The sequence below is a fragment of the Eumetopias jubatus genome, unplaced genomic scaffold (genome assembly GCF_037043125.1).
Source record: "Eumetopias jubatus isolate StellerSeaLion01/CBP00866 unplaced genomic scaffold, mEumJub1_p1.0 scaffold_2, whole genome shotgun sequence".
In the NCBI taxonomy this organism is placed as follows: domain Eukaryota; kingdom Metazoa; phylum Chordata; class Mammalia; order Carnivora; family Otariidae; genus Eumetopias; species Eumetopias jubatus.
The window spans coordinates 110485600-110512648 of record NW_028274808.1 but is presented as its reverse complement, the minus strand read 5'-3'; the positions used below and the strand labels follow the sequence as shown (position 1 = coordinate 110512648).

Below are 27049 nucleotides of genomic sequence, written 5' to 3'. Positions count from 1 at the left end.
GGAACTTACCATTTAAGTTAGGTGATGACAATGAGAAAGATATTTATTCATTTGCCAGGAAAGAAACTGAGGTCAATAGAAAGGGAAAGACTGTAATACCACATTGATCTCCCTGAACTGCTTTTCCTCAGACCTTTCCCTTATCAGTTTGGAAGATAATCTGCAGAAATTTTGCTGATTAAATCAAGTGTGAAAAGGTAGATTAATGTCCAACAGGAGGATAGTTAAATTACCATATACTCATAAAACTAGAATATTAACAGCAGTAAAAAAATGAACCATAGCTTCACACATTCATATTGCTTAATCTCAAAAACACAATGTTGAATGATAGAGCAATTTCAGAATACTATAAAACACAAACCCTCAACAATATACCATTAGAAACATATACTAATATGTAATATATATTAATATTTATAATACTTGTTAATAATATATTAATAGATAAATACTAATGGTATATAATATATATGGTAAAACTATGATGAAAAGTAAGGAAATGATAAAATTAATATTCAGAATAGTTGTTACCTTTGGTAGAAAGGGAGAGGAATGCGACTGAGAAAGGCATACAGGTGTTCTCAGAGGCATGGTTAATGTTCTATTGCTTAACCTGGGGTTCTGATACCCAGGCACATTAGTTCTCATTGTCACTGTAACAGATTACCACAAAGTTAGTAGTTTAAAACAATACAAATTTACTACCCTACAGATTTCAAGCTCAGAAATTTGAAATGGGCCTTATGGGGCAAAAATCAAATTGTAGGCAAAGATCTTTCTAGGATCTAGGGGAGAGTATATTTTTTGGCTTTTCCGTCATCTAGAGTCTATTGCATTGCTTGGTTGCTGACATATTGCTCCAATCCCCGCTTTCATCATCAGATCTCTGATTCTGACCTTCCCTCATGATTACATTAGGCTCACATATCATCCAGGATAATAAACCCATCTCAAAATCTTTAAGTTAATCATACCTGCAAAGTCTCTGCTGCCATGTAAGGTAAGATATTCACATGTTCCAGGGATTAGGACATGGACCTTTTGGCAGTTGCATTATTCTTTCCAACATACTGGCTGTTTTATTCTGTATGTCTCATTCATATGTTATACACACACATATATATTTTAGTAGATCCTGTGGTGTGCTGCCTAGATCTCTGTTCAGACCCAGGGCATTCGAGTAAAATTGGGCAGTTGACAGTTTCCAGTTGAGTTCTCTCAGGACTCGCCCTTAACCAAAGAGAGTCACCTCACCCAAGGCCTTGCCCTTTCCCTAGAATAAGCCTGCATCCCATGACTGGTAGATATATAAGTACAAGGCCTGGTCTCCAGAGCTACTTAACTCTTCCCTCTCTTTAGTCTTTTTTTTTTTTTTTTGTAAAGTCTGTAAGATTTTTTTAAATGATTTTTTTTTTAATTTTAGTGTTGTTGACATACAACATTACATTAGATTCAGGTGTACAACATAGTGATTCAAAAAGTTTAAACATTAGGTTTTGTTCACCACAAGAGAAGCTACCATATGTCACCATACAATGTTAGCATAATATCATTGACTTATGCTGTGCCTTTTATTCCTGTGACTTATTCATTCCATAACTGGAAACCTGTATTCTCCAACTCCCCTTCACCCATTCTGTCCATCTCCCAACCTCCCCCTCCACTGCCAACCATTAGTTTGTTCTCTATGTTTAAACGTGTGATTCTGCTTATTTATTTTTTTTTAGATTCCACATATAAGTGAAATCATACAGTATTTGTCTTTCTCAGTATGACTTACTTCACTTAGCATAATACCCTCTAGATCCATCCACATTGTCACAAATGGCCTGATCTCATCCTTTTTTAAGGTTGCTTAATATTCCGTTGTGTGTATATATACACATATGTATGTGATATATATACACACACATATTATATCTTCTTTACCCATTCAAAACTGTAGTAATCAAAACAGTATGGTACTGGCACAAACACAGACACATAAATCAATGGAACAGAATAGACAACCCAGAAATAAACCCAAAATTATACTGTCAATCTGTGACAAAGGAGGCAAGAATATACAATGGGGAAAAGACAGTGTCTTCAACAAATGGTGTTAGGAAAACTGGACAGCCACACGCAAAAGAATGAAACTGACCACTTTCTCACACTATAGATAAAAATAAACTCAAAATGGATTAAAGATCTAAATGTGAGACCTGAAACCATAAAAATCCTAGAAAAGAACACAGGCAGTGATTTCTCTGACATCAGCCATAGCAATATTTTTCTAGATATGTCTCCTAAGGCAAGGGAAACAAAAGCAAACATAAACTATTGGGACTATATCAAACTAAACAGCTTTTGCTCAGTGGAGGAAACCATCAATTTAAAAAAGGCAACCTACTGAATAGAAAATATTTGCAAATGAACTGTCTGATAAGGGGTTAATATCCAAAATATATAAAGAACTTATTCAACTCAACATACACACAAAAACAAACAAGTTAAAAATGCCCAGAGGACCTGAATCGACGTTTTTCCAAAGAAGAAATCCAGATGGCCAACAGACACATGAAAAGATGCTCAACATCACTCACCATCAGAAAAAAGCAAATTAAAACCACGGTGAGATATCACCTCACACCTGTCAGAATGGCTAAAATCAAGAAGACAAGAAATAAAAAGTGTTGGTGAGAATGTGGAGAAAAGGTAATTTCTGTGCACTGTTGATGGGAATATAAATTGGTGCAACCACTGCAAAAAAGAATTGAGCTTCCTCAAATTTCAAATTTATTGAAAATAAAAATACCAGATGATCCAATAATCCCATCACTGGGTATTTACCCAAAGAAAATGAAAACACTAATTTGAAGATATATGCACCCCTATGTTTACTGCACCATTATTTACAATAGCCAAGATAGAGAAGCAACCTAAGAGACCCTCTCCCCAAGACTTTCTTCACTCCCCTTAAAGGTGTTGACCCCAAGAGCATGTCCCAGTAAACTCCTTGAGCATAGGTCTCCCTCCCAGAGTGTATTTCTTTATCTAAGATAATATTACATTATAAAGATAAAATATTTCATAATCACTTAAAAAATTGTTAAAGACTACTTGGCATACTTAGTAGAGAATAAATAAATTCAGAAACAAAAACAAGATGAATTGGAGTAAAAAGAAACTAGATGCACAAAGTCCAACTTAAAATACTGTAGATATCGGGATACCGAGGTGGCTCAGTCAGTTAAGCGGCTGACTCTCGATTTTAGCTCAGGTCATGATCTCAGAGTTGTGAGATCAAGCCCTGCACTAGGCTCCCTGCTCTGCAGGAGTCTGCTTAGGCTCTCTCTCTTCCTTTCCCTCTGCCCCTCCCCACACACACTCTCTCTCTCAAATAAATAAATAAATCTATCAATAAATAAAATACCATAGATATCTAGGAGTATTAAATGCTTGGATTGAGAAATTAACAGTGGACTTGGAAAGAATTAGATCAATCCAACATTTCAAAATAGTTTTTTTTTTTTTAAGATTTTATTTATTTATTTGACAGAGCGAGAGACAGCGAAAGAGGGAACACAAGCAAGGGGAATGTGAGAGGGAGAAGCAGGCTTCCCGCTGAGCAGGGAGCCCCATGCGGGGGCTTAATCCCAGGACCCTGGGATCATGACCTGAGCAGAAGGCAGATGCTTAAGGACTGAGCCACCTAGGCGCCCCTCAAAACAGTTTTCAATAAGAATTAGCAACTGAATTATTTAAGGAAGTCAGGATTAACATTCTTAATTTGGACTTCTGAATTTAGTTCTAACTCCACTTCCTAACTTCTCTGGGTTGTGGTTTCCTTGCTATGAAATGAGGCGATTGGCTGCTAATTTTTAGTGTAAATAGTTCTAGAAGTCTTTTCTTTTTTTTTTTTTTTTTTGAAGTCTTTTCTTTTAATTTAAATTCAATTAACATATAATGTATTAGTTTCAGAGATAGAGGTGATTCATCAATCTTATATAATACCCAGTGCTCATTACATCATATGCCCTCCTTAATGTCCATCACTCAGTTACCCCATCCCCCCTCCAGCAACCCTCAGTATGTTTCCTATAATTAAGAGTCTATTATGGTTTGTCTCCCTCCCTGATTTTATCTTATTTTATTTTTTCCTCTCTTCCACTATGATCCTCTGTTTTGTTTCTTAAATTCCACATGAGTGAGATCATATGATAATTGTCTTTCTCTGATTGACTTATTTCACTTAGCATAATACCCCCTAGTTCTGTCCACGTAGTTGCAAATGGCAAGATTTCAATTTTTTGATGGCTGAGTAGTATTCCATTGTATATATACACCACATCTTCTTTATCGATTCTTCTGTCAATGGACACCAGCTCCTTCCATAGTTTGGCTATTGTGGACATTGCTGCCATAAACATCGGGGTGCAGGTGCCCCTTTCAATCACTACATTTATATCTTTGGGGTAAATCCCTAGTAGTGTAATTGCTGGATCTTAGGGTAGCTCTATTTTTAACTTTTTGAGGAACCTCCATACTGTTTTCCAGAGTGGCTGCACCAGCTTACATTCCCACCAACAGTGTAGGTGGGTTCCCCTTTCTCTGCATCCTCGCCAACATCTGTCATTTCCTGACTTGTTAATTTTAGCCATCCTGACTGGTGTAAGGTGGTATCTCATTGTAGTTTTGATTTGTATTTCCCTGATGAGTTCTAGAAGTCTTTTAATCTAGTCACAAGAAATACAATTTATACCAATTAGAAGACCTGCAAAAAAGAGAACAGAAGTAAACCAAACAATTTGACTTTGGAATAAAGACTGTATCTTTTGGTCTGATAGCTATCAGATATTCAATTGTTCTCAAGATTTGAAAGAAAAAGTATGGAAAAATCCAGCCTTCCATAGAGAGTCAATGATAGTTTAAAATCTGCATTTGAAAATATTTTCCTCTACGGACAAAAATCTGAACAAGCTCTGACTCTCATATTTTACATCGTGTAAATTTCAAATATAACATAGTTAAAGGTTAACTCAATTTATCTCCTATCTAGTATTCCTTTTAGAATATTAATATTGCTTCATAGATCCATGAATGAATGTATATATTGTTTTAGAATAGTACTTTTCATGTTTATTATGTCATTACAAATAGTAAGTAAAATATTCTGTATTGTATAAGCTACTATCCACAACAGTGAGAATTTATTTTGCTGAGAAAAATACATTATATGAACTGGCAAACATGGGCTGACGTTCCCTGTAATCACTGAGCCACCGATTTGGAGCCAGCCCTAGAAGCACAGATCTAACCATCATGAGTCACAAATTATAAAGAAGTCCATTGTAAACACTTGTTCATTGGCAAGTACAGGCTATGTGACAGACACTGTATGTGTATCTAGGAATCCAGCCCTGCCTGAAAGTCCCAACACAATTTTTAGAATTCACTAAGTACTCTGAACTAAAAATAACAAATCCAAAGCCTAGGAACCAATTGAAAGTCAAACCAAACAACCTCCTAAAGATCATGAAAAGTACTATTTCAGACTTCTTTTTAGTTTCCTATGTCCAACCTGATGTCGGCCTCTTAGAATTCTACATAAAGAAAAAAATGGTTTTGAAACCCTATTTAGTAAAGTCACAATAGTTTATTTTTGCATTTATTTCCCTTGCCTCAGGAGACATATCTAGTAAGAAGTTGCTACAGCCAATGTCAAAGAGGTCACACTGTGTTCTCTTCTAGGATTTTGATGATTTCCTGTCTCACATGTAGGTCTTCTATCCATTTTGAATTTATTTTTCTGTATGGTATAAAGTATCTTGGGCTTTGTAAACCATATGGTCTTTGTAGCACCTACTCTACTATTGTAGCACAAATGTAGACATAGATGACACGTAATACATGAGGATGGCCATGTTCCAATAAAACTTCATCTACAAAAATAGGCAGCTGCAGGTGTATTTGCCAACCTCTGCTGTTGAACAGTGGTTCTCTTCGTTGGTGGCACATTAGTGTTACTGGGGAGCTTTTTTAAAAAAATACCCATGCTGAGGCCTGAGACTAGAATTATTAAATCAAATTTCAGAAGGTACACCCTGGCACTAGTGGCTCCCCCTCCTTTTCTCAAGAAATTCCAAGATGCTATTAAAAATATTATAATTGAAATCATCTAAATTAATATAGAAATCAATATATGGATTCACAGATTAAAAATGTACTTCACTTTGTCCCCTAAATGAACTATATTATAAAACTATGTAAAGCTGCTTGTTTGTAATACAAGTTGCAATGTGCCTCATTCATTAAATCATTCTACTAATTTCCTATTTACTGAATTCTAAAGTTGCTATTGCCATCTTTTACTTTACATAGGTGTCCTTAGTTAAATGACACTTGTCTCTTAGTCATAACTTATAGGAAACTACATCAGGGGGTGCCTGGGTGGCTCAGTCGTTAAGCGTCTGCCTTCAGCTCGGGTCATGACCCCAGGGACCTGGGATCGAGCCTCACGTCGGGCTCCCTGCTCTGCGGGAAGCCTGCTTCTCCCTCTCCCACTCCCTCTGCTTGTGTTCCCTCTCTCACTGTTTCTCTGTCAAATAAATAAATAAAATCTTAAAAAAAAGGAAACTACATCAAACTGTTTTAATAAATTCCCCCACAAAACTGAAAAAGACTAAGTGACTTATCTCAATACTTAAAGAGGTCTCTTAATAATTTTAATTGTTAAAATACTGGCCTCCCTTAGATTTTTTTCCTAATTCTTATATTACTAAGATCTTCACATAGTTACTATATCTATTATCTCTTACTGAAATATCATACTTAATTTGATTGAACCTAATCCTACAACCCAGAAAAAGAGCATAACATAGCAATGATTGCAACTGGCTCTGTGTCTAGGCTTTCAAATCCCAACTCTTCAACTCAAGTTTTTAATATCCTCTTTATGTTTTAGTATAGCCATTTGTAAAATGAGAGTGATAGTGGTAATTCTATTATCCAAATGCACCAATATACATTTACAGTGATGCCTGGCACAAATGGTATATAATTTAGTTCTGATTTTTATTACAAAAACAAATGTGTGCCTGTGAGGCGGGGGGGTATAAAACAGGTTTTAGCAAAGTCATCCCATTAAATAAAACTGAAAATCAAGATGATTTAAAGAGCTAACACTGCATAACAGCACAAAGGTTTGCATTGGAGGCAGAGTTGGTTCACTTGGACTTTTTTTGGAGAAATGTTTTGTTTTTATGAATGAAATTAAGCTATGATGTGCCTGCAAAGTGTTACTTATTCTTATGGAAATATGTTCATCATTGAGCCACTGTTGAGCACTAAGTTGCTGCAGCCAGCCTTAGCGCACCTAAATTTTCACTTTATAATGGACATACATATGTACAAAAGAACTAGGCAATGCTGGGTCAAGTTAAACCTGGACTGGACTATTGTTCTTTCACATATTACTTAAGATTGAATATATAAGACTTTAGTAACCATAATGATACTGGATTATTATATTATGAAGAGAATGTTCTATTTGTCTTCCCAAGACAAATACTCCTAGTTGGTAGGGGCTGAGGTCTCCCCATAAATCAGTGAATAATCTTACTTTCAATCATCCTGACAAGAGGCAGATCATGGGACAGACAAGGCCTGAGAGATGGAGAATACTTTCCTCCCTGTAGGCCACACTTTCTTAGAGCCTGACTTCAAGCAGTGGTGTGAAGTATGACTGAGTGCATGTCGAAGAGGTAGAATTTTGAAAAACTTAGCGTTTTTCACAGGATGCTAGAGATATAGCTACAAAGGAAAAAATAACTTGTTGATGAACATTTCCTTCAATCTGAGGACAATAAAAAAAAGCTAAAATTTATATTATATTTAGGGCATTATGAGTAATTCTAGTACAGTATATATAGTACATTATAGAAATTAAAGTATAATCATATTATACTAAGCACTTGCTTTTTTTCTTTTTAAAGATTTTATTTATTTATTTGACAGAGAGAGACACAGTGAGAGGAGGAACACAAGCAGGGGGAGTGAGAGAGGGGAAAGCAGGCTTCCTGCCAAGCAGGGAGCCCGATGTGGGGCTCGATCCCAGGACCCTGGGATCATGACCTGAGCCAAAGGCAGACACTTAATGACTGAGCCACCCAGGTGCCCCAAGCACTTGCTTTTAATATTATACTAAGTTCTCGATTAAATGCTTAATCATTTATCCTGACAATAAACCCACCAGGTAAATTTTATTATCTCATTATCAATACGTTATAGCCTTTGTATCTAGTATCCTGCTCCACTGAATTAAAAGAATGAATTTATGTCCACTCTTGGACCACTGTGGTATGGAGAGCACAGAATTCTTCCCCTTGCAAGAACCTCCTAACCCCCAGAAAATCGTGATTGTAGCAACTGATCTCAAGACAACAAAAAGTGATTAGTAGCCAGTAGAGGAATTCTGAGCAAAAAGAGATTCATATTTGGAACCTCATAATCCAGAAGACAACTAGAGGTACAGACTGCATGCTCACTGACTCCAGACTATCCATGAGAAAAACTCTTCATTTGACATCAGAATAAACCACTAGAGAAAGGAACTTTGCAAGGCATGGGGAAGGAAAAGGTCCTGCTACCTGGAAGGTGGGTAGATGGGGTCTCTAGCAAGCTGATATTAAGTGGCCATCACTGTAGATAATCTCCGTGTCTCTTACTGGTAAATTGAACAGCCTACCTGGCAAAGTGCCATATAAATGAATGCTCTCGCTGTGATAATTAACATATAAATCTTACAGGAGTATACTTGACTATCATCTTTACTGATTTCATAACCATGCCCAAATGTAGGATTAGTGACACAATACTGGGCCATGGCAGAAGCACAACAAGCTTTGTTCCAGAGACCTGCATTTTCTTCATCTTATGCCTTTGATTCAGTGAGTGACTCTGGGCAAATCATGTAATTCCTCTAGAAGTCCTCTTTCTCATCTGTAAAATGAAGGAGTTCCATCTGCTTTACAAACATCCCTTCCAGTTATAGGGTTTCTCCCTGTTAATTCTGCTTAACTAACAGCAGATCATTCAACTGAATGTTTACAAACTTTTAAAGCTACATTGCAATGAAGATAAGATTCCTGATGTCAAATTTGGTGAAAAATTGCATGATAAATTCCAGTAACCACTTATATTAGCTTCATAATTTAATACATTTCTAGAAAAAAATTAAGTAGCTCAACTCAATTTACTAGATTCCACCCACATTTATATCCTCATCCCTTTCTAAATGTCTGCATTTGTTATAAAACTTAACTAAGCTGGCTATCAATTAATCTTTCCTACTGATAGGCCAGATTAAAAAAATTGGGGGGGATAATTTTTAAAAATTGAGAAAATACAAAGAAAAAAATCTCCCCAAATCCACATTTTTGATATAATATTAACATTGCTATTTATCAAACAGCTTTTATTTTCCCCTAGGAATATATGTAAGAATGTATATGCTTTGTTTTAAACATGATTTGGAACACACAATATATCTAATTTTCTATCCTGATTTTTTCATACATTACTCAGCAGCATTTTGCCATGCTATTAAAACTTTTTTCAAAACATATTTCAGATGGTTATGTAATAAGACCATACCAGCAAATTTAACCATCTTTCAATTATTGAGCATTAAGTTTGTTTCTGGCTCTTGACAAATATTTCCAAATGATTTTTCAGAATGAGTTTCACTATCCCCAGTTCAGGAGAATACTATTCCACTGTCCTTTTGCAAAAACTGAACATTTCTTTTATAAATTTTTGTTGACCTGACAAGTGAACAATGACTTCTCTTTGTGTTTTAATCTGCATTGTTTTAATTATGTGAAGTCAATTTTTAAATGTTTTAATCATTTGTACTGATTCTCAGGATCGTTCATATCCTTAATGGAGTTCAGATCTACTTTTAATAGAGGTTTATAAGAATGCCTATGGCAAAAAGTATCCATCAAGTGCCCGTAATTGTGGCGTCACATGCAATTGTGAAAAATACAGAAATCACCACATATACCCTTTACCCAGTTCTCCTCAATGATAACATCTTGCAAAACTGTAATGTGATATGACAAACAAGATACTGACATTGACACAACCAAGATACAAGTTTTCCATCACAAGATTCCATTCCCTACTCCCTGGGCCCTGGCAACCATGTAATCTTCTCTGTTGCTATAATTTTGTCATTTCTAGAATGTTATATAAATGGAATTATACAATATGAAAGCTTTTGAAACTGGCTTTTCAATTCCATATAATCTTCTGCAGATTCATTTTATATGTGCGTATCAATAGTATGCTCCTTTTTGTTGCTGAGTAGTATTCCACAGCTTTCTTTATAGCTTTATTGTTCAATTTTAAAGATTATTTCACCAATATATTCGCTTGATTTTAGGTGTTGAAAGAGAGATAGAAAATACAGTTGCTATTTAGGAAGTCATTCAGTCATTCCACTAACATTCACTGATTGCAGACCATTGGGCCAAACATATTGTTAGGCACTTGGTTACAAAAACGACTAAGACGCAAATAAGGTCAAAATCATTTAGGTAGCAGTGCTAAGATTGAAACCCAGTTCGGCCTAGATTTCAGGAAACAAGAAAATGAATAGCTCAAGAAGATTTTTTCATTAATAACAATTTTTTAAAATATAACAATTTTCCTAGGTTAAATTAAAATAGGCTATAAAAATAGACACAGAAAAAAAAGGGCATTTTATCCAAAGGACTAGGCGCTTGTTAAACCACGCCTTATATCCGATTTTTTTTCCCCTTGTATTCGATTTTAAGGCCAACTACAAAAACCGAGTTTTACAGGAGCATTTGAGGATGCAGACCAAGTCGTGTCTGAGTAGCTATCTCTTCCCATCTACTACAGTTCCCGGCAGCACGCTTGGATCGGAAAGGCTGGTGTCCCTGAAAAACCCTAGCCCTCTTACTTCCTCTGGACGACAACTACCCATTCGAAATTATTTGAAGATTTGATTTTAAACAAAACAAAAAGAGGCCAGTAGATCGCCATTAAAAAGTTTTTCTACAATATTGACAGTACGGAGATAGAAACGCAAACTAGAGACCAGAGGAGAAAAAATTCTGGGTACGTTCAAAACGTCAATCAGTCCCTTGACTCTATTTGCCACTTACGGTGCAGTATTAACAAAACCTAAGCACACACTACACGAAGTGCCCCTTCTCATACCCGATGACTCCTGGCCTTGGGCTCTATCTAGGTAAGCCGCTCATAAGGCTTTGGTACAAAGTTCGAAGTTGAGCCTTGACCGTTGCGACACAAGGAAATGCTCAGGAGCCAGAAGCCGGAAACGCAAGGAGAAAAGGAGATTTCTAGTCAGGTCAAGTTCCAACGAAACAAACACCCGCAACCAGGAATTGAACTAGCCGCAAAGTAGAGGCTGAATACCCTGGAGCTTGTGGAAGTGACGTAAGAACCAGTGGCCGGAGGAGGCGGGGCCGCAGAGGGAGGGCACCCTATTGGGGCCCGGGAGAGGCGGGGGTGTGGCAGCGGCGGCAGCGAGGCGGCGGCCAGGGCGCACGGGAGGGCGGGGCCTGGGCGCCCTAAGCGCGCCGCCCGGCTTCTTTCAGGGGCTGGAGGCGGTCATTTGTGCTAGGCTGGGGTCCGGAGGCGAGCGAGGGGTCCGTGCGGACGGAGAGGGAGTCCAAAGCCCGCAGCCTCACATTCCTCCCTCAAGCGGCGGCGACTAGGTGGCCGGTAGAGTAACCGCTGCCTTTGTTCCGAGCGCCTGTTCCTCCTGTCACCTCAGCCCCTCACGCCGCCGCGCTCCGGCTGGCCCGCCTTGGTCCCCAAAGCCTCATTCGGCTCGTGCCGCGCGGATGCGGCTGCCGGGCCTGAGTGTGGGCTTTGAGCGGGAGGAGGAGGAGCAGCGGCGCCTGGGCGGCATGCGATGGGGAACTGCTGCTGGACGCAGTGCTTCGGGCTCCTCCGCAAGGAAGCGGGGAGGCTGCAACGTGTAGGAGGCGGTGGAGGGTAAGCCCGCTGGGGGAAGGGCCGGGCTCCTACTGGCTCCTCCTCTCCGGCCCCTTGCGGGGAACCCCCTTCACTGTCTTGGCTGCGACGGCTTGGAGTAGGCCGGGAGCCCCTCTGCCCTCCCCACTTAACGGGCGTCGAGCTGGTGGTCATAGTGGAGGCCCTGGTCGAGAGGGGCCTCCCAGGGAAAGAGGTAGGGAAGGGGGCGGGCGTCGCTCTTGTCGTTTCCAGCAAGACTCCCTCCCTCAGGTCGCCCTGTCACGCGGGGTAAGAGTCATGGAAGGCATCATCTCTGGGAAGCATGAGGCACCCTCCCACGAAAGGGCAGTAGAACCGGCTCCACAACAACCCGGACACACCCTACGTTGAGTTTGGGCTTGATGCCAAAGGTTGTAGCTCTGTGTTTGACCCTCCCTTTGGCTCTGAGAGAGCCGCTGAGAATCTGGTTCCAAAAAGTTGATGCCTCAGAGGGAATTTTAGTAAAAGTCATTTGGATGTTGTAGTAAAATAAGTAAGGTTCCAGACATTGAATAACTCTTTGACATGTACGAAGACTTGCCGAATTGCTGGGTTTCTAGTGGGCTTTCGGATTCTTGGTATAGATAATAAGAGAGGCAGTGTGTAGCTTTTCCGTATTAATATTTTCGTTATTTCCGGAAAAATGTTGTACTCTGAGTGCTACCCATAAACTCTGTAATACGAGAGAAATAACAGTCCTTCTGAACCTTACTTCTCTTGATTAAAACTGGTGTATGTAAAACTGACATGCATAGGTTTTTCTACTCAGACCACCGATAGAATTATAGAATTTCATAATATTCCATTTTTGTGTTTTTTTTATTTCTTAGGGTATTGAAAAAATTAGAACAAATTCCTTTGAAGTTGGCTTTGTTGTTGTAAAATATTTCCCAGGAAATCAAACTTAGAATAAAAAATCTGAACCAAGCCACTTTATGTACGGAATAAGACTTTTTGCGCTTTATGGAACAGATTGCCAAGCTTTCAGGATCTCTCTCATTTAACCAACATTATCAGGTCATAAGGCGTTCTGAATACATAAACTGAAGCCACATGATTTATAATTTGGATCTCTTGGTGATAGAGATCTTATATATGATTCACTCATTGGTTCATCAGGCAGATTTATTGTTTTCATTGAGTCATCTCTCTGATACAAAATAGCCAAGATTGTATACTAAGTATCCCTAAATGGAAAAGTAATGAATTAAAGATTTTGTGCCTAGTTTAGTATTTTGATTTCCCTGACTTAAGGACTATTACTGTCAAAGGGGAACATGACAGCTGTTTTTATCATGTCAGAGAGAATCATCTAATTTACTTTTAATTTTTGTGTGCAGGTGCACCTATGTAATCAAGTATGCGTAAATAGGTTTGCCTAAGGACTAGATGCCACAAAGTTCTGGCTTTGCTAATATTTTATTTGTAGTTGTGTTGTAGCATGTTAAATTCTAATTGTAGAAATCGGGTCTTACACTCTAATTGGGTAAGCGAAAATCACTTGTATTTGATTTTGGACTATACTGTGGTATCTGGGATTTTTGTTTTGTTCTTTCATTGTGATTTAAAAACTAATTATGTTTTCCTTTGAGGGTAGCATTCTAATTGTAGATTTTATTCCCGGAGCAGGTGAGGTTGGCAGCACAGGGAAGGGGCCAGAGAAATCAGTGAGTTAGGGTGTTAATTGTCTATAGATATGCCATAAAAACGTAATAGTTGGATCTGTGTTCTGTTATGGGCAAAACTTGAACAACCAAATCTTGTTGAAGCAATGAATGTCTGTGGGTGTAGACACTGTCATCTAAAACCTTGTAATGGTGATATTGATACTGTTTATTTCAGATGATAAACATAGGTTTGGACAGTTCCCTTACTTGAATATTCTGAATAACTTATTGTTTTACATTAATTTTCACATTGTTTTAGGAGCTTCTAGTGTGCATGCAGAGACAGGTGGATATAGTTAATTGCTATTTACAGAATAAAGTTAAACTTTGCCTCTCATTTTAGTTGCTTTTTTTTTAAATCACCTGGTGATTCTGATTTTCTTTTAAGTGTAGGTCTAGATAATTAACTAATAGTTCATCTAAGGGCAAAAATTTAGGGGTGATCACAAAGACTTGATCTGATTTATATTTGTCACTATAGTGGCCACAGGTAGAATAATCCTGGGCTTTCTTAGACTGTTTTAAGCTGGACATCACAAGGGTGCTTTATGATCTAGGGCCTTAGCCTGATAGATTTCTCAAGGGCATCTCAAAAGTCAGATCACTCAGTTTTCATTATCCAGTTTCAAAACCAGAATTACTAATGTTTTAGTTTATAAAATATTAGCAAATTCTAGATTTTATGTTCTAGAATATCTGTCAATAGTCAAAATATTAATATCAGTGTTGAGATACATCAGAAACCTTGCTACTAATAAAGTTATTTGGGGATTAAAGCAGAGGGAGTTAACTATCTTTAAGGAATAAAATTTAGACATCCTAATGAGTCATCCTTTTTTTTTTTTTTTTTTTTTAACCGTAGGGAGTTTTGTTTACCAACACATTCTAGAGGGGTCCACCTGCTGGTCGGTTCTTGGGCAGTACTAGAAATCTTTTGTATAGATAATTTTCGTGTTTTTTTCTCAAACTGAAGACCCATTTATGTTTGTTGTGTTGTATATTCCCATTTTTATCTTGCCATATAATTCCACACAGTGGTTCTAGTTAAAATGTACTATAGTTTTATATAAAGGTATGGTCATGTTTTGTATCCTTGATATTTAACATTTGTTGGCTTTTTTGGCTCCAGCAGCGAAGTTGCCTTCAGGCAATAGTTTACGGTGATTTGCTATTTTCTTTCCTAGTAAAAAATATTTTAGTAATAGCTGCCAACATTTGATTACTTCCTATATGTGCTGGCTCTGTTATAAGTACTTTACATTATCCCACTTACTCCTCACCACAATCCTGTGAGGAAGATAAGTACTATTACATACATTACAGATTGAAAACTGACGCATGGAAAGTTTAACTTGTTCAAGGTAGCTGAACTGGCATTGAGCCCAGGTCCCTCGAATGCATAGCCTTTACCCTTAACCACTAATGACTCATGGCTTTTTATTTTGTAGGTAACGTATACATACATCTGAAAAACTTGACTCTATTCTGTGTGATAAAACTGTTCTTTTCTTGAAACTGCACTTGACCTCTGCAACATTACTTTTATTATTTTCCTGTTTCTCTACTGACTAGTTCTTACTCTATCTGCCTATTAAGTACAAAATTTTTCTCTGTCTTGTCTTTGCTTTATTTAGTTCCCTTCATATGTATACCCAACCCTGAGGAAATTTCATCCATTCCTATGATTTCAACTACCATGACTTCCAAATCTCATGTCTTCTAAACAGACCTCTTTTCAAAGGTTTAGCACTGTATTTTCAGTTGCTAACTGAAGGGATACACTTGGATATATAAAGGCTCCTCAAATCAACCTATCTAAAATACCTAACAAATATCTAGAGTAGATATTTCTTTCCCCCAAGATTACTTCTTCCTCTGCTTCAGGTATTCTGTCATTCCCTTAACAGCTGCATTCACAGTTTTCCAAGCTACAAACTCAACTTCATAGTCCTCTCTCTCATCAATTTAGTCTCTTCTTAATACATACTGAACCCGTTTCCTTTGTTGGTACTTGTGCCTTGAACTTTGTCTTTCAAATCGCCAGGTCTCTCCCCTTCTTCTCGACTATTCTCCCCTCTTGTATCTCTCATACTTCAGTCCCATCTTCCCTTTCTGTCATTGGAGCTAGGCTTTCTAAAACTCATACTGGATCATACCATGCCCTTGCTTAACCACTTTCTCTGTGTCCTATTACCTGCAGCTAACTTGCTCAGCCTTTTTCCCTTCTGTGACAGATGATGAGTTGCACCACATTCAGAAGTGCAACATAACATCTATTTGTGTGCTTGGGATTTTATGCAGTTTCTGCGTTTGGGGGTAAAGAGTGTAATCTTACTCTTTGTTCTCTCATTCAGAAAATCATGTCAGAATACAAATCAGTGAGAATAACATTAAAAGGAAAACAATGAATCTATTCTAATTTCAAAAAACTTATTCATAAACCTTAATATTTTAACTTTTTTGATAAATGATAACCTTCCATTCATTGAGAGTAGTATCAAATTTAAACTCCTGACAAGGGATCCCCGGGTTGCTCAGTCAGTAAGTGTCTGGCTCTTGATTTCAGCTCAGGTCATGATCTCAGAGTCATGGGATAGAACCCCATCTGATTCTTTCTCTCCCTCCAGTCTGTTCCCCCACCCCCTGCATGTGTGGTCTAAATAAATAAATAAACAAACAAACTCCCAACAAGATAACCATAATCCATTTTACCAGCCTAATTGTGTTTTCTAATTATATTTTCCTTAGAGTATACCATTAAAATTGTAGATTTTACTTCCTGCCCACATGAGCTTGGCAGCATAGGCAGGGAAGATCAGTGAAAGTATTCTCTGCCATTCTTTCACTTACCACATCCCCAATATGCTATATACTAGATGGACTATACACATTCCTGTTTTCCTAAAATACAGTGTTCTCTCGTCCTTACCTTTGTGTGTGATATTTCTTCATTTCCTGTTCTTGGTGAGCTTTTACTTATCCTTAAGTATTGTTTTTTCTGTGAAACCTGCTCCAGCACCCTGAGACAATATTATCTCCTTGAGGAAATAATATTTTCTATAGGCTTAAATCTGCTTTATAACAGGGATTGGCAAGCTTTTTCTGTAATGGGACAGATAATATATATTTTAGGCTTTGCAGGCCATTAAGGTTGCAGCTTTGTTGCAACTACTCAACTTTGCTGTATTAGTACAAAAACATAGACAATATGTAAACAAATGCATGTGACTGTTACAATAAAACTTTGCCTTTCAGAAACAGGCATTGGGCCAGATTTGGCCCATGGACCACAGTGCGCTTTTAGTATCTTCCGTGGTATGGGTTGAGAGCTCCTCAAGGGTCAGGGACTATGCCTTATCTTTATCTCTCTCTATTCTCAGTGTCTCATGTTTGTTGAATGAATAGCCAGAGAGTATTATTTTTGAACTTGTAAGATTTAGAAAACAGAGTTTTCTCTTATCCTTCTTTTTCTTTTAGACGATTGTCTAACTTTGGCAAAAACATCACTCCTTCACAGAGTTAAACGCATATCCTACTAGTTTTACGTTGATTTACTTTTTTAAAAAAAATCATATAGAGTACCAATGAGCATTTAATATTTTATCATAATGTATGTTGCTAAAATGGTAATCAGTAGTGTCATTATTGAGAGATTCAGTTTAGTTTTCTGCATGTTTGTCAGCTTTGAAAAATATACAACTATAAAATGTTTCTCTTGTTTCAGAAATTAGGAAGGAAAATAATAGTAGATTTAAATGGATATGAATTTCCTGAATATTCTGTATTTTACCTTAAAGACTCCCCAGGGCCATGTTCTGAACCTCACTCTATTCTTCCTTAATATATTTTTTCTTCTTTAATGTACTTTTCCTGGGTGATGGCATGAAAACACATGGCTTTACCTATTATGTGCATACTAATGAGCCTGGTCATCTCAGTGTTAGCTCTGAAATATCATATTGCCCACCTAGTATTTCCATTTGGGTATCAAACATAACTTCAAAATCAGTTTGCAAAGCCAGCCTCATCTTTCTTTTCTTCTCATAGGCCTTTCCTCATTTTTTTTTTCTTTTGTAAAGCCGCAATCATTTCTGTTACTTTGTGCCCTACCTTGTAAGTGGTAAACAATATATAGTCACCTAAGCCACGAACCTGAGAATCATGTTAAACTCCTTCCTTTCAATCACCCTCCAAATCCAGGTTGTCAAGTTCTGTAGATTATACTGCCTGAATGGCCCCTACATCCTTCCAACTTCTACATCTTCCCTGCCTTAGTACAGACCCTTCCATCTTCTATATATTTGTAGCTCTACCCTCTTGCTGATACCTTTTTGAGCTTATGTCTCTCTAATCTGAAAACCAAAAAGAAAGAAACACTAAACCTTACTTAGACTCCTGCATCTCCCTCTAGCTACTACCCTATTTCCTGTCCTTTTCCTTTAACAACCTAAAGAATTGCCTTGATATCTCCATTTCCTCACTTCTTACTCAGTCTTCAAGGCAAGCTAATGTTCATTATCCCTGCTACTGCTGCCTTTGTTGCCCCCCACCAGCATAATATCAGAATCGCCGTCATAATCCAGTGGATATTAGTAATCCTTACTCTACTTGATCTTTTAGCTGCATTTGATGCTGTTGGCTCTCCCTTCACTCCTGTAATTTCATACTTAACCATATTTTCTATCTACCTCCCTGGGTACTGGATTTATTTTTTTTAAATTTTTTATTGTTATGTTAATCACCATATATTACATCATTAGTTTTTGATGTAGTGTTCCATGATTCATTGTTTGTGCATAACACCCAATGCTCCATGCAGAATGTGCCCTCTTTAATACCCATCACCAGGCTAACCCATCCCCCTACACTCCTCCCCTCTAGAACCCTGTTTGTTTTTCAGAGTCTTTCGTCTCTCATGGTTCGTCTCCCCGTCCGACTTACTCCCCTTCATTCTTCCCCTCCTGCTATCTTCTTCTTTTTCTTTTTTCTTAACATATGTTGCATTATTTGTTTCAGAAGTACAGATCTGATTCAACAGTCTTGAACACTTCACCACGCTCACCTGGGTAGTGGATTTAAATTGACCTATCTTGGGACGCCTGGGTGGCTCAGTCGGTTAAACATCTGCCTTCAGCTCAGGTCATGATCTCAGGGTCCTGGGATTGAGCCCCGCCTCGGGCTCCCCGCTAAGCAGGGAGCCTGCCTCTCCCTCTTCTGCTCCCCCTGCTCTCTCTCTCTCTCTGTGTCACATAAATAAATAAAATCTTAAAAAATATATATTGAACTATCTTCCCTATCTTCTATGAATGTTCATTTTCATCACTTCAGTCAATAAATGTTAGAGTCCTTCAAAACTGAATTAGACTCTTCTACTGTACTTTCCTTAAAGCATAGTATGCATGTAGTCACTAATCCAGGAGCATCTTTGACCCTGTTCCCCATCATCCCACATTTCTTAGTCCATCCCCAAAACCAGATTTTTTTTGTACCTCCTAGTTTTTCAGTCTACCCATTTCTTTCACCACTGCCACTTTAGTCCAGGCTGTCCTCTCATTTCTTGCCTAGATTTCCAATACCCTGTGTTAAAATAACACCCTTCTTCATTCACCATTTTCTGACAGTGCTTTATTCCCTCACAGCATGTACCACTCCATGACTTTGTAAACTCTATTTGTTGTCTGTTCCCCTTTAATACGGTATAAATTTCATGAGGCCAGGGACTTTTATTTGTTTATTCCTATATATCCAGTATAGCAACAGTGCTTGCCAATATTAGGCACTCAATAAATATTTGTTGACTGAGTGGGTAGACTACCAGTGGGTCTGCCTACATCTATTCCTGACCTTTTCCAGTTGATCCTGTATTTTGGAGTCAAAGTAATCATAAATGCAAATCTGTGATACAAACACAGCTTAAAATTCTTCAGTGGCTTATTGTACTTTTAGAATAAACACTGAAATCTTTAATGTAGGTTTCAAGGCTTTGCATTATCTCTTCCTTGCCTTCCTTTCTTTTGGGGGGGGGGGCGGGTCTTATCTGTGTCACATTCTTCCTTGAATCCATTTCTTCTCTTTTTACTTAGGTAACTCCAACTCATCTTTTAGATGCCAGCTCAAGGATTATTTCCCACAGAAGTCTTCTCAAACCACCTCCTACTCTCAGGGTTCAAGTCCTCACACCATTATGGAATCCTCTTCCTTTTCTTTTGAACACTTTTTCAGGTTTTTTATTATACCTGAAATAGTGTGATGATTTGGTTAATATGTGTTTTCTGCTTTCAATGTAAAGGAGGGAGTCCATGCCTGTTTTTGCTGACCATTGAATACTCAGCTCCAGGTTATATGCCTAATGCGTAGTATTTAGGCAATAAATACTTGTTCACAGAATTAATGTTTCTTAAATGTATGTTGCTCTTCTCATTCCCCCTTGCCTTTGGTACCTGCTGCTCCCTGAAACATTTTTTCTCACTACTTGGGAACTGGCTAATTCCTCCTCCATCTGATTTTGATGCCCCTCATCTGAACATATGGCACTCAGAGCACGGTAGTTGTTAATTTACCTGTGTATCTACCCCATTAGACCCTAAGCCTCTTGGGTACATGGGTCAGTTTTTATTCACTTCTGTATTTTAACTACAAAGCTATATGTGTCTGTCATTCAGTAATCCAGGGAACTTCAGTTAGAATTAGAGAGTTCAATATCATAGATACATAAGTAGCAACCGTTTCTAAAAGAAGGTGGTCAACAATTTCAGATGCTGCACACAGATTACAGGTGATGAATGAGAAAGAACCAAAAGACCTCTAAGGTCCCTTCTAGTTCCTAGTTTCCTCTAAATCAGGCCCCTTTTAAACAATAGTGACCTTCATACCATGCATCTTTTTTGGACACAATGCTGTGAAGCTAGAAATCAACCACAAGAAAAAGTCTGGAAAGACCACAAATACATGGAGGTTAAATAACATGCTACTGAACAGTGGATGAGTGAAGCAAGAAATGAAAGACATAAAAAACTACATGGAAACAAATGAAAATGAAACATTACAGTCCAAAACTTATGAGATGCAGCAAAAGCAGTTTTAAGAGAGAAGTTTATAGAAATATAGGCCTACCTCAAGAGCAAGAAAAATCTCAAACAACCTAACCTTGCACCTAAAGGAGCTAGAAAAAGAACAACAAACAAAACCCAAAACCAGCACAAGGAAGGATTAATAAAAATTAGAGCAGAAATAAATGATAGAGAAACTTAAAAAAAATAGAACAGATATCACTGGAACCAGGAGATGGTTCTTTGAAAAAAATCAACAAAATTGATAGGCCTTTAGCTAGACTCATCAAGAAAAAAACAGAAAAGGGGCGCCTGGGTGGCTCAGATGGTGAAGCATCTGCCTTCAGCTCAGGTCATGATCCCAGGGTCCCGGGATTGAGCCCCGCATCGGGCTTCCTGCTTGATGGGGAGCCTGCTTCTCCCTCTCCCTCTACTGTTCCCCCTGCTTGTGCTCTCTCGCTCTCTCTGTCAAATAAATAAAATCTTAAAAAAAAAAAAGAAAGGACTCAAATAAAATCACAAATGATAGAGAATTAACAGAAGTACAAACAGTTGTAAGAGAATATTATAAAAAATTATATGCCAATAAATTGGACAACCCAGAAGAAATGGATAAGTTTCTGGAAACGTGTAATTTACCAAAGCTGAAGCAGGAAGATAAAGAGAATTTGAACAGACCAATTATCAGGGAAGAAATTAATCAGTAATAAAATGAAACTCCCAATAAACAAAAGTCCAGACGGCTTCACGGGGCAATCCTACCAAACATTTAAAGAAGAGTTAACACAACACCTCTTCTCTAACTAGTCCAAAAAACTAGAAAGGAAGGAAAACTTCCAAATTCATTCTATGAGGCCAGCATTAACCTGATATCAAAACCAGATAAAGGCGCCACCAAAAAAAAGAACTATAGGCCAATATCTCTGATAAACATAGATGCAAAAGCCCTCAACAAAATACTAGCAAACTGAATTCAACAATACATTAAAAAAAAAAAATCATTCACCACAATCAACTGGGATTTATTCCTGGGTTGCAAGGGTGGTTCAGTAGTCACAAATCAATCATTGTGATACATCATATCAGGAGGAGAAATGATAAAAACCATACGGTCATTTCAATAGATGCAGAAAAGGCATTTCACAAAGTATAACATCCATTCATGATAAAAGCCCTTAACAAAGTAGAGTGAGAGGGAACATCAAAATAGTAAAGGCCATATATGAAAAACCCACAGCAAACAACATACTCATTGGGGAGAAACAGAGCTTTTCCCCTATGGTCAGGAACAAGACAAGACCACCTTTATTCAATGTAGTACTGGAAGTCGTAGCCACAGAAGTCAGACAATAAAAAGAAATAGACTCCAAATTGGTAAGGAAGAAGTAAAACTTTCATTATTTGCAGATGACATGATACTATATATAGAAAATCTTAAAGACTCCACCAAAAAAACTAAAACTGATAAATGAATTCAGTAAAGTCTTAGGATACAAAATCAATGTACAGAAATCTCTTGCATTTCTACGTACTAAAAATGAAGCAACAGAAAGATAAATTAAGAAAACAATCTCATTTACAATTGCACCAAAAATAATAAAGTATCTATGAATAACCTTAACCAAAGAGGTGAAAGACCTGTACTCTAAAAACTATAAAACACTGATGAAAGAAATTCAAGAAGAACCAAATAAATGGAAAGATATTCTATGCTCATGGATTGGAAGAACAAATATTGTTAAAATGTCTAGACTACCCAAAGCAATCTACACATTTAATGCAATCACTATCAAAATACCAACAGCATTTTTCACAGAACTGGAGCAAATAATCCTAAACTTTGTATGGAATCACAAAAGACCCTGAATAGCCAAAGCAACCTTGAAAAGCAAAGCTGCGGGCATCACAATTCCAGACCTCATGTTACATTACAAAGCTGTAATCATCAAGACAGTATGGTACTGGCACAAAAACAGACATATAGATCAATGGAACAGAATAGAGAACCCAGAAATGGACCCTCAACTCTAAGGTCAACTAATCTTTGACAAAGCAGGAAAGAATATCCAATGGAAAAAGGACAATCTCTTCAACAAATGATGTTGGGAAAATTAGACAGCCACCTATAGAAGAATGAAAGCAAAAATAGACTACAAAACTACAATGAGATATCACCTCACATGTGTCAGAATGGCTAAAATCAACAACACAAGAAACAACAGGTTAGTGAGGATGTGGGAAAAAAGGAACCCTCGTGCACTGTTGGTAGGAATGCAAACTGGTGCAGCCACCGAGAAAAACAGTATGGAAGTTTCTCAGAAAGTTAAAAATAGAACTACCCTACAATCCAGCACTACTGGGTCACTACTCAAAAAATACAAAAACACTAATTCAAAAAGATGCATGTGCCCCTATGTTTATAGCAGCATTATTCACAATAGCCAAATCACAGAAGCAGCCCAAGTGTCCATCTATAGATGAATGGATAAAGAAGGTGTGGTGTATATATTCAGCTATATAAAAGAATGAAATTTTTCTATTTGCAATGGTATGTGTGGGGTTAGAGAGTATAATACTAAGTGAAATAAGGCAGTCAGAGAAAGACAAATGCCGAAAGATTTCACTCATGTGGAATTTAAGAAACAAGCAAAGGAAAAAAAGAGACAAAGCAAGAAACAGACTCTTAACTATAGAGAACAAACTAACTGATGGTTACCAGAGGGGAAGTGGGGGGGGATGGGTGGCATAGATGATGGGGATTAATAAGGGCACTTGTCCTGATGAGCACTGGGCGATGTATGGAATGTTGAATCACTATATTGTACACCTGAAATTAATATAACACTGTATGTTAACTGTTCTGGAACTAAAAATTTTTTAAAAAGGGCAGTAACCTTTTTTTAACCCATGTTTTCTCTCTTAAACATGTTTAGCAGAAAGAGTTCTCTTTCTTTTTTTTAATTTGATTTTATTGTATTATGTTAATCACCATACATTACATCATTAGTTTTTGATGTAGCGTTCCATGATTCATTGTTTGCGTATAACACCCAGTGCTCCATTCAGTACATGCCCTCTTTAATACCCATCACCAGGCTAACCCATCCCCCCATCCCCCTCCCCTCTGGAACCCTCAGTTTGTTTCTCAGAGTCCAAGGAGTTGTCTTTCTCTTCCAAGTCATAAAATAAATTTTCTGAACATCCATTCTTCCTAAATATGCCTTCATTAGTGAGGGACTTAATAAACCATGAATATTATTACTTTATTAAAATCACCTATGTTGGGATGCCTGGGTGGCTCAGTCAGTTAAGCGTCTGCCTTCGGCTCAGGTCATGATCCCAGGGTCCTGGGGTCGAGTCCTGCATCAGGCTCCCTGCCCAGCAAGGAGCTTGCTTCTCCTTCCCCCTGCTTGTGCGCTCTCTCTCTGACAAATACATAAATAAAAATCTTTTTTTAAAAAAGATTTTTATTTATTTGACAGAAAGAGACACAGCGAGAGCGGGAACACAAGCAGGGGGAGTAGGAGAGGAAGAAGCAAGCTTCCTGCTGAGCAGGGAGCCCAATGCGGGGCTTGATCCCAGTACCCTGGGATCATGACCTGAGCTGAAGGCAGACACTTAACGACTGAGCCACCCAGGTGCCCCAGTAAAAATCTTTAAATAAAAAAAAATCACCTATGTTGATACTATCCCTACCTGGAAAATCTATTGATAGATCATCCCTTCAGATTTGAATTATTAAACCTCCATTGAAATATTTGATAATAATTGAAAAATGATATGTCTATCATCTTTATTGTAATAGTTTTTGTGGGACATCTGATTTATAACCTTTCCAATCTTTTGTTCAGAAAAAAGAAGTCTTGGGAAGCTTTTAATTTTTAATATACTTTGGAACAATTTACCATGGTTCTTCATTATTTATTTATAATGTTAAACAGAAGATGTAAGGAAAAACTATCCTATTTTAACATATAGAAGAGTATGAAAAAAAAGGAACAATACCAACATAGGATTTGTGAAAATTTTCAGTTATCTTTTAGTTAAGTCACTTTGGTGTAAAAGAGTACCTGTAGAAGCATAAAAAACTGCATTTTGGGGAATGAGACTGATTTTATTAATAAAATCTTTATGAGACTTATTAATAAAAGATTATCTTGATATCTGCTTTGATAACATTGATAAATATATATGCAAGAATCTTCACTTCTGGGGTGCCTGAGTGGCTCAGTCGTTAAGTGTCTGCCTTCGGCTCAGGTCATGATCCCAGGGTCCTGGGATAGAGCCCCTCATCGGGCTCCCTGCTCCACGGGAAGCCTGCTTCTCCCTCTCCCACTCCCCCTGCTTGTGTTCCCTCTCTTGCTGTCTCTCTCTCTGTCAAAAAAAAAAAAAAAAGAATCTTCACTTGTGTAATACATTTACTTTTAAACTCTTCCAAATCTTTTAAAAAGATTTACTTATTTTGGAGGGAGAGAGCACAGTGGGGAGATGGAGAGAGAATCTCAAGCAGACTCCCTGCTGAGCATGGAGCCTGTCACAGGCCTCGATTCCACGACCCTGAGATTATGACCTGAGCCGAAATCAAGAGTTGGAACCAACTTGACCAACTGAGCCACCCAGGTGCCCTACTCTTCCAAATTTTTTAAGTGCCACCATCATTCAGAGTACGTTAGCCTGTCTTTTCTCTCTCCTTAATGTTCTTTACATGTTTGAGTCCACTTACACATTTTTGACGGTAGTAGAATGAATATACAGAAACTTACTTTAGTTTGTTTAGAGACATAAGGGATATAAGGATTATGTACAAATGAATGTCCATGGATGACCTTGGGGAGCTCTAGACTGTTATGGAAGAAGAAAAATAACCTACTATTTTCTTTAAATCATTGTTTTTGGAGCCACTTTGTTTCAGCTTTCGCCATAATTATACACCTGAATATATATGCTCTTAAATAGAATAGTGGATTGTTGGGCTCCTGGGTGGCTCAGTCATTAGGCGTCTGCCTTCAGCTCAGGTCGTGATCCCGGGATCCTGGGATTGAGTCCTGCGTTGGCTCCTTGGTCCATGGGAGGCCTGCTTCTCCCTCTCCCGCTCCCCCACTTGTGTTCCCTCTCTGGCTGTGTCTCTCTCTGTCAAATAAATAAATGAAATCTTTAAAAAAAAAAGAATATTGGATTGTTGCCCACATTATTTCTAACTTCCCCTTTCCTTCCAGGGCATATGGCTGAACTGATAAAAATTAAATGCACTCATGTTGTGAGTTTTACCATTTTCTTTACAGCACAGCTTCATTTTTTGTGATACTGGTGTATTCCTAGAGGACTCTTCCAGCTTCTCACTTAGTTCTTTATTCTTTTCACCCCTGGCACATAAGTCTTATGCCTTGGATTTGCCACATTTATTTTTTGTCTCTTATACTGGTGTATTCCTAGAGGACTCTTCCAGCTTCTCACTTAGTTCTTTATTCTTTTCACCCCTGGCACATAAGTCTTATGCCTTGGATTTGCCACATTTATTTTTTTTCTCTTGTACCTTCATTCTTGACTCCTGCTTCTTTCATATTATGTCCCCATTAGGATTCTGACTTTCCTCTCCATAATGTCATTTTCCAGTCCGTCCCCCACCCAGATGATTTTTATTTTCTAAATGTTTCTTTATCCATTTCTCTCACTGACTCCACTGTAGTCCAACCTATCATCATTTCTTACCTAGACTCAAATTTAATTGCAAACGTTATTCATGCATTCCCTTATTCTTTCTGCATTTGTCTCCACTCATTTCTCTGGGAGTCACATGGTTCCTGACACTTGCAGGAGCAACTTCTTATGTGGGCCTGAGTTTACCCCTAACTTGAAGGGAAGAGTGGTGTTTTTATTTCCCTGTAGTCACTCTGAATATAGTAAACATTGATTGATTAGTTCTTTGATTGGTTTTTACTTTGATTATTTATTCAAAATTTCCACTTTTATACATGCAGTTCTGGTTCATTCATTCATTTATGCTCCTGTGTAATGTGTCGTATAAATAGGCTATAATTAATTTATCCATTCTCTTGTTGATGGGCATTTAGATTATTTTGAGGTTTTTTTGCTATTACAAACTACTTCAGTTAACGTTCTTATAAATGATTCTTTGTATATGTGTATAAGAGATTCTTTAAAAAAAAAGATTTTATTTATTTGACAGAGAGACACAGCGAGAGAGGGAACACAAGCAGGGGGAGTGGGAGAGGGAGAAGCAGGTTTCCCGTTGAACAGGGAGCCCGATGTGGGGTT

The 27049-nt window shown here is 37.8% G+C and overlaps 1 protein-coding gene across 1 annotated transcript in view; it reads left to right on the top strand.

Moving 5' to 3' along the window:
- The first annotated feature begins 11608 nt into the window (after positions 1–11608).
- AP1AR (adaptor related protein complex 1 associated regulatory protein) overlaps positions 11609–27049 on the top strand; it is a 39297-nt gene continuing 23856 nt past the window's right edge. Inside the window, exon 1 of the mRNA XM_028121337.2 lies at positions 11609–12039. Coding sequence (XP_027977138.1) covers positions 11957–12039 — 83 coding nt within the window. The 5' untranslated portion in view covers positions 11609–11956. The remainder of the gene's footprint in view (positions 12040–27049) is intronic.